Source organism: Cydia amplana, chromosome 25, assembly GCF_948474715.1.
Source record: "Cydia amplana chromosome 25, ilCydAmpl1.1, whole genome shotgun sequence".
Lineage (NCBI taxonomy): Eukaryota > Metazoa > Arthropoda > Insecta > Lepidoptera > Tortricidae > Cydia > Cydia amplana.
This window is the reverse complement of record NC_086093.1, coordinates 3,809,070-3,818,234: the sequence shown is the minus strand read 5'-3', so window position 1 is coordinate 3,818,234 and position 9,165 is coordinate 3,809,070. Positions and strand designations below refer to the sequence as shown.

The 9,165-nt window shown below is 39.6% G+C and overlaps 1 protein-coding gene across 1 annotated transcript in view; it reads right to left on the bottom strand.

The window, feature by feature from the left end:
• Nucleotides 1-1,579: 1,579 nt before the first annotated feature.
• The window catches only part of LOC134659711 (uncharacterized), a 33,467-nt gene continuing 25,881 nt past the window's right edge, over nt 1,580-9,165 (bottom strand). The window contains exons 11-15 of the mRNA XM_063515404.1: nt 6,909-7,029; nt 5,451-5,535; nt 4,043-4,125; nt 2,473-2,544; nt 1,580-1,689 (exon numbers count right to left, since the gene is read on the bottom strand). Of these exons, the coding sequence (XP_063371474.1) occupies nt 1,582-1,689; nt 2,473-2,544; nt 4,043-4,125; nt 5,451-5,535; nt 6,909-7,029 (469 nt within the window). The 3' untranslated portion in view covers nt 1,580-1,581. The remainder of the gene's footprint in view (nt 1,690-2,472; nt 2,545-4,042; nt 4,126-5,450; nt 5,536-6,908; nt 7,030-9,165) is intronic.

Below are 9,165 nucleotides of genomic sequence, written 5' to 3'. Positions count from 1 at the left end.
AACGTAAGGTTCCATGTTATATGAAAAGTACTGTATTTATGGTATATTTGGTACCATATCCTTACATATTTTGGGGTATTATATCTCCATGGGTTTTATTTGTAAATGTGTAGGTATGTTGGCAAGATATGTTTGTGTGGCGTTCAAATATCTGCCAACACTTTTTTGTATTATTTGCCGAGAAAATAAGTCCTGTTTTAGAATAATTATTAGGATTATCATAGAATCAATGTATTTTTATTAAAAATCAAAACGTATTTATTTTCGTAAGAGGTGCGCCAGCGTGTTTATTTGAACCTCGTAAGGACCACCATACAAAATTATCCTATTTTCAATTTGAACCTTGTCATATAGTAAATTTGGATAAATTTCGTTTGTTTGAGAAAGCAATGAAACAAAGAATGTTACTTTTTTTGGTTTATAAAATTATTCGATTGTAATCACTAATCAATATATGTGATCATTATATACAGATGTCGTGCATAATTATTTTCTATCGTAATTTCACGGAAACGTACGGACGTGTCTTGCTATTTCAGTCAGTCTCGGTACAAAAAGTACTGAGGCTGACTGAAGTAGCATAAACTTCCCGAGAAAATACGATGGAAAACAATAGGGTATTTGACTGTATTTAAAATAAATTATTTTACACCATTCATGAAATAAAGCACCAGTAAATTATTAGAGAAACACAGATGGGAGTTATTTTTAAACACAAGTTCTATTTAATAAATCGGATAGAAATATAAAAAGTAGGCGAGTTGACCGAGACGTCACGATGTAATGTTTCATATAAATTCCATAGTAGCAAATCGTTTTGACAGTTCTAAAAAAGTAACCGATTTAGTTGGAAAATACCCTATTATGCACTACATCTGCAAAGTGTTTCTCCGAGTCGTGTCAAAGAATGACGTTCGCGTTTTTATGTTGGTATCTTGTGAAGGTTAAGGTAGTGTAGTGTTTTAGCTTTTTTATGTTGGTATCCTGTGTGTGGTTGGTAGTGTAGTGTTTTAGCTTTTTATGTTGGTATCCTGTGTGTGGTTGGTAGTGTAGTGTTTTAGCTTTTTTATGTTGGTATCCTGTGTGTGGTTGGTAGTGTAGTGTTTTAGCTTTTTTATGTTGGTATCCTGTGTATGGTTGGTAGTGTAGTGTTTTAGCTTTTTTATGTTGGTATCCTGTGTGTGGTTGGTAGTGTAGTGTTTTAGCTTTTTTATGTTGGTATCCTGTGTGTGGTTGGTAGTGTAGTGTTTTAGCTTTTTTATGTTGGTATCCTGTGTGTGGTTGGTAGTGTAGTGTTTTAGCTTTTTTATGTTGGTATCCTGTGTGTGGTTGGTAGTGTAGTGTTTTAGCTTTTTTATGTTGGTATCCTGTGTGTGGTTGGTAGTGTTTTAGCTTTTTATGTTGGTATCCTGTGTGTGGTTGGTAGTGTAGTGTTTTAGCTTTTTTATGTTGGTATCCTGTGTATGGTTGGTAGTGTAGTGTTTTAGCTTTTTTATGTTGGTATCCTGTGTGTGGTTGGTAGTGTTTTAGCTTTTTATGTTGGTATCCTGTGTGTGGTTGGTAGTGTAGTGTGGTGGTGTGTTACTGGTGTAGCTGGTGCGGCGCGAGCACGGCCTGCGCGAGCGGGAGCGCCGACGTGATGGTGGGTGACGCCGCGCTAACGGCCACGCCGCCGCCGCAGAAGATCACCTGCACAACAATAATTATGGAACTTTAATAGTTATTTTCAGCACAGGTATCCAAAACGTTTTGGTTGGAAATGACATCCAAAGCATTTATGCGCAGCACGAAATACATATTAGAACGAAAACTACAACTATACTAAGGCTACTATACACCTATGTCGAGGGTCGAAAATAAAAGGGTTGTAACACTGCTGTGACTGTAAAACGTTGTACGATACATGTGCGAATAGGTATTTTTCACACTTGTATCGTAATGTACTATTTCATGTAATAAATGTTATCTGTTTTGTGTGCCTAATAAATAATAATAATAATTTAAGCCTATACGTCCTACTGCTCGGCACAGGCCTCCTCTCATGCGCGAGAGGGCTCGGGCTATAGAACAAATGTTGGTCAGTTTGAGGAGTACAGCCTTTAGTTTAATTTATTGCTCCTGTTACAGGAAACACCCTGTATAGTTTGCCATAGGACTGTCTCATTTCAAACATAGAGAGAATTATAAGGTAAACGTACTGGTGCTCGTCATGGTCCCAGTACATGTCATCTTGACACTTAAGTCATTGTCAATAGAGGTGACAGCAAGGTGTCATCTAATGAACATATCATGTCGAGTACTAGTATGTTTACCTTACTATCTTTGTTATACACTAGTACTGGCACCCAAAAGAAAATGATGAGTATAGTGTTCCTGGTCCTTACTGACAAATTGGTTTGTCGAACTATAAATCTGGTTTCCGCACATTGATATGTCAGAAATTGTATAAGTGTATGTTATAGAGTGTTATACCTGTTGGACCTGCGGGTTGGCCTGCTGGCCGCCCGGTGCCGCCAGCACGTACTGCGGCCGCACGCCGCCCACCTGCCATCGCATATTATCTTTGTTACAATCCGTATATGTAAATAAATAAATAAAAGACGTTTATTCAAAGAGTTTGAACATAGGTACATAATAAAAGTACACAATAATGCTTACAAACTAATTGAAAGGGAAGGTGGCTCAGCTAATGTCTGTGCCAAAAGACTACGGGGCACAGCGGCCCTAAAGACTTCCAGCAACGGACGCTGTTATTCTGCCACCGCCGTATTTATATCTAGCTAAGGACAGTAGAAACATTTACACTATTACACATAGGACAGGATAGCAAAACCGAACAATGCGCAGTGGATAAAAAAGTGCTAACTTAATTAAAATTAAATATCTATAAGGTCACTCAACCAAAAGTGTACGTTAATTCCTTTTGGAGGTCCAGTAAATGTACTTGGATAGACAACATTTTAACTAATGGGGTTGGCCGAAGTATTTAACAGATGGCGCCATCATAGCTTGCCCTGTCAAACCCTAGAATTGTGTCAAAATGTTGTTTTATTAATGCCCTGGATGCCAGCCCTTTAAGCCAAATCTCATAGAAAAAGGGGCAAGCTATGATGGCGCCACCTATGCAAACCTTTGACAGTTGCCAACCACATAAATGCATTTGAAGTTTTTTAAATAAAATTATTATAAATATAAACAATTGAGTAAAATGTTTTAAATAAACGAAACAAATTTTGAATTCAGCACTTTTAAATCTTGTAACTTGTCCTGTTAAGTCTTCTAAATGCTCAACAATTTTCAGCTAATAATATACATCATACATCAGTTTTCTTACCAAGACGCGGGTTATTTCGTAGTTGGCATCTAACATCAAGTAGTGGATTTATCAGTACTGCTACTTGACACCAGATGTCACGAGTCGCGACTGACGAAAAATGTACTACTAAAACAATTTGAAACTAATATTACAAGCACAAGGAGTTGAAAATAGAGATCCGGTTATAATATTAGCTAAAAATTGATGAGCAGTAAACTTTTCGTTCGTCGCGACATCTATTGTCAACTAGCAGTACTGATAAATCCACTAGTTGACGCTAGATGTCGACTACGAAAATTACCAAAGTTTTGGTAAGAAAACTGATGTATGGAGTTAGCACTCTATCCTTCTTTCTTATTCTTCTTGTTAGGGGCTATATAAGGCTCCGTAGGCTATGTATCACTGCGACCATCGCTGATCTATTGTGATCGCCACCTACTACAACTCTCGATTCAAACCTGCAACTTCAAACAGCTGGTGGATGTGCAAGGGCGTCTCCTCTGCCTCCATACAGAGTCTGCACCGCACTATCTCTCTATCCTTAGGGCTCATTTAGACGATGCGAGAACTCGCATGCGAGTTTCATTACATTGCGGGTTTTGATCGGTCGGTTGAATTGGACGTAACCAACAGTCCGCAATGTAACTAAAACCGCATAGGAGGTCGCACGCCGTCTAATTCAGCCCTTACTTATTTCTCTATGATTCAAGGATATAATATCGTTACCTGGTGTATCTGCTGTTGCTGCACGGGCTGCCGGTGCGTGGCGTCCGCCTCCACCACCACCTGCTCCATGTAATTCCCGCCCGCTGAAACAACACATACAATTTACGTACACTTACATTTTAATTTGAACATATTTAGTTGAATTGCATAGATATGCTGGAGAAGGTGCAACGGAGTTTCACGAAATTACCAAGGCAACTTAAGAACAAGCCATATGAGGAGAGACTGAAGGAACTGAAGCTCACTACTCTTAAGCACCGCAGAGAACGTGGAGACCTAATAGAGACGTATAAAATACTCTCTGGGCACTATGACCTCAAGGATTTTCATGAAATGTTCAAGCGCAACAACAACACCCGTCTGAGAGGTCATCACTTAAAGTTAGAAAGGCATAAGTCTCACAGTAACCCATACAAACACTTTTTGAGCAACCGAGTAGTGAGGGCTTGGAACAAACTCCCTGAAGATGTGGTTTCAGCACAAAATGTGAACCAATTTAAAAATCAACTAGACAAGCACACCTATACATCTACTTGTCAATGACAGCTGTCAATGATTACTGGATACAGGCAAGGAGGATCCTTGGAGGATACAACTAAACGGAGTAGCCATTAACAGGCTTTCCCCTCTGTCGAAAATAGGCGGCCAACGGTCATACACAATGTATGGACTGACGTTTATCTGACAAGGCTATTTTTACGTTACGCATACATTTGACGTTTCCCTCCCCCGCAAAAATCGGCAGACTGTTTTGTACAGAAAATTACAGACATGGCGTCTCCGTTTGATTATATCCTCCAAGGCAATATCAGTTGTCACAACTGCCTGCCTGCTTATAGAATAATAATAATAATTATACGGATTATAAACTGAAACAGATGTCATATATTAAAGAAAAAGTGACGAAGCCCTCCAGTGGTGAAGGCCGTAATCATAAGTGGTATCCAGACGGGACTGATCAAATCAGTTGATTTGATTAGGAAAATAATTGGCCTATCTCATCTAGCGTCCACACGTACACAAATTAAATCACCAATTTGCATTCCATAGATAATTACTGTGAAAATTGGCATTTATGTGTCCGCACCCGCTGATTTGATCGGGGAATCAAATTGGTATTTGCGTCCGCACGGCCTGATTCGATCGGAGAATTTCATCAGATTGGGGGAAAATTTACTAGTCTGGATATGCCTTTAGAGTTGGTCAAAGACGCCTAGTCTCAGTAAGATGGCAGTCGAGAAATTGGGACGGGTTCCACCGTGGCGGGGTGGCCAAGGGGTTCAAAGCGTCAGCCCGGATTGCTAAAGACGCCGGTTCGAATCCGGCTACGAAATCTGACGGCTCCTGTGCTGCCCCCTATAGTTCATGGCTCCCTGTTTGTGTTAAAATGGCGGAGTATGGTGCTCACCCGCGGGTTGCGGCGCGGCGCTCTCACAGCCGAACAGGCAATGCTGCACCGTCCAGCGTGGCTCGAACGGGATGTGTGTCTTCACCTGTAATATATACGATCATATAAATAAACCATTACATATTAAAATAATAAATATTAAATTAAGGCGAGAAAAATCATTAAAAACGGACTCATACGATGCATTTGGCACCTTACTCGCTACACGAATGTTGACAGTAACTACTGGTTTTTTTTATGGGGAACTGAGGGCAGCTATAGTTCGTTTTTTTTTAGCATTAGAAAGAACTTGAAAGAAGGTAAGCGATTTTGACATGTCTTTTAATTGAAAAACACTTTTTAAAAATCAATAACTATTACTTATGAAAGCAGAAGACTAAAAGATCGTATTAGATTCATAATTGTTACATATTCACCGTAACTTATTTTTAAAATGTGTTTTTCAATTAAAAGACACATCAAGATTGTTTACCAAATTTCTAATGCTAAAAAAAACGAAGTATACCAGAACCTGTGGTACATTAAGTTGGTCTTACGAGGCCTTCCTTATATAATAGAGGCTACGTGACTAGACGTGCCGTACTTGCAGATGGCCACGCTGCTGTGTCTACACAGGGACCATGGGTATACCTTCAGCTCGGTGGTCAGCATGAGGATGTGGCGGCAGGGCAGCCGGGACACCTTGCTGAAGAGGCAGCACTCCTGGGTGGAGGTGCCGTACTTGCAGATGGCCACGCTGCTGTGTCTACACAGGGACCATGGGTATACCTTCAGCTCGGTGGTCAGCATGAGTATGTGGCGGCAGGGCAGCCGGGACACCTTGCTGAAGAGGCAGCACTCCTGGGTGGAGGTGCCGTACTTGCAGATGGCTACGCTGCTGTGTCTACACAGGGAGCATGGGTATACCTTCAGCTCGGTGGTCAGCATGAGGATGTGGCGGCAGGGCAGTCGGGACACCTTGCTGAAGAGGCAGCACTCCTGGGTGGAGGTGCCGTACTTGCAGATGGCCACGCTACTGTGTCTACACAGGGAGCATGGGTATACCTTCAGCTCGGTGGTCAGCATGAGGATGTGGCGGCAGGGCAGTCGGGACACCTTGCTGAAGAGGCAGCACTCCTGGGTGGAGGTGCCGTACTTGCAGATGGCCACGCTACTGTGTCTACACAGGGAGCATGGGTATACCTTCAGCTCGGTGGTCAGCATGAGGATGTGGCGGCAGGGCAGCCGGGACACCTTGCTGAAGAGGCAGCACTCCTGGGTGGAGGTGCCGTACTTGCAGATGGCCACGCTGCTGTGTCTACACAGGGACCATGGGTATACCTTCAGCTCGGTGGTCAGCATGAGGATGTGGCGGCAGGGCAGCCGGGACACCTTGCTGAAGAGGCAGCACTCCTGGGTGGAGGTGCCGTACTTGCAGATGGCCACGCTGCTGTGTCTACACAGGGACCATGGGTATACCTTCAGCTCGGTGGTCAGCATGAGGATGTGGCGGCAGGGCAGCCGGAAGACCTTGCTGAAGAGGCAGGAGCACTCCTGGGTGGAGGTGCCGTACTTGCAGATGGCTACGCTGCTGTGTCTTCTGGAACAAGGTGTGCTCTTACTATCTGGGTTTACATGTTTTATAAAACTAAATTCATATATTTATTGTACATATAAGGTGGCCAACTGGCCAGATGCTGATTAAGCCAAGCCTAAAATTAGTCACAGCATAGAAAAAAAATACATGGACTGCTCACTCCATAAATCAGTTTTGGTACCAAAAAGACTATTATTTTCATAGTCGACATCTAACATTGAGTAATGAAATGAAATGAAATGAAAGTTTATTCACGAAAACATATGGTACAGTAGATGTTATTAAGTATACATATTGACCCATGATATGTTCGGCCTTATGGCATGTGAAAATTATTTGTATTGACATAGTTCATGCATGTCAAAAGAAAATACGTTACAAAATGTCGCGTTTACTAAAATATTATCAAAAATTAAATTATTAAATACAAACATCAAGTTTCAAGCCTCAATCTACAGTCAGTTAGTCATTCATATTCAGCGCATAAGTTCATCAAACTATTATAGTTAAATCTAATTTCCTTACTTAATATAAAAAGATTACATGTAAAAATGAAGTAAAAAAAATAGAATTTATAATGTCAAAAGTTTACATGTCAAAATTAGGTAAAAATTAGAATTTATAATGTCATAGTTTATATGTCATAATGAAGTAATAGAATTTATAATTAAAATTAGGATTTATAATGTCAGAAGTTTACATGTCAAAATGAAGTAAAAATTAGAATTTATGATGTCAAAAGTTTACATGTCACAATAAAGTAATAGTTAGAATTTATAATTAAAATATTCATCAATATTATAAAAACTTGCATTACACAATATATTTTTCAATTTAAATTTGAACTCGTTAAATGGTAGCGTCTTTATGTGTGCAGGAATTTTGTTAAAAATTTGTATACACATGTGATAGGCGCTTTTTTTTCTTATTTTAAGGTTATAGGACGGTAGTGTCATTTGGTACTGTCGAAGAGGTCTATTATTTATATTATTAAATGGCGGGAAGAGTTCTAGATTCTTCTTCACAAAGACAGCTGCTTCGTAAATGTATAGACTTGTCAGTGTTAATAAGTTAAGCTTTGCAAAATCAAGTCGGCACGATTCTCTGCGACCTTTACCACAAATAGTTTGAATGCACTTTCTTTGGACTACAGATGCACGTTCTATTTCAACTGAGTTTCCCCATAAGAGGATCCCATATCTAAAAATGGACTCGATATAAGCATGATATGTTACGAGAGCTGTTTTTTGCGAAACCGTTTCTTTGAGTCTCCATAATACATATATAAATTTATTAACTTTCTTACATACATTTTCTACATGTCGTTTCCAATTACAGTGAGTGTCTAAAGTTATGCCTAAGAATACAGAGTCTTCTACTTCTTCTATTTCGATGTTGTCATGTAAAATTTTTATTGTCTGTGGCGCTGCTTTGTAGGATCTAAACTGAATAAATTTTGTTTTGCTAAGATTTACCTTTAAATGATTTTCGCTAAGCCAACCGATGACATCGTTCAATGCAGTATTTACCTCGCGTTCATATGAGTCTGCATTGGTACCTTTGATTAATATTGTGGTATCGTCAGCAAATAGGATGCAATCATGTCGGATACATTCAGGTATGTCATTGATATATATTAAAAACAATAACGGGCCTAAAATACTGCCTTGTGGCACCCCGTATGTATTAACTTTATACTGGGACTTGTACGATTTCAGCTTATTGTTTTGAACCCTCTCAATTTGAGTGCACTGCTTTCTTTCAGACAAGTAACTTTGAATCAGGAGGGCTATGATGCTTTGTCACCAAATCATTAATCATTTATTGCGTGATATGTGAAATACCTGATAAGTGATTAAATTTGGTAAAAAAGACGCGAGGATAAAGTACAAGTGACTAATGATAGCGTGACATGATTTGAGCTTTTGAAAAATCAATTTTAATCTCGATGACTTAAGGCCTATTTTAAAGAATAGATTACTTAATCACATTCCACCACTTATCTACTTTTGCCATTGACTGATAAAAATCATCCGTGGTTTGAGCTTTTCAAAAATCAATTCTAAACAAGTTTACTTAAAGCGTATTTTAATGAATGACATCCTATCACCACTTATCCACATGTGACGTTGATAGTTA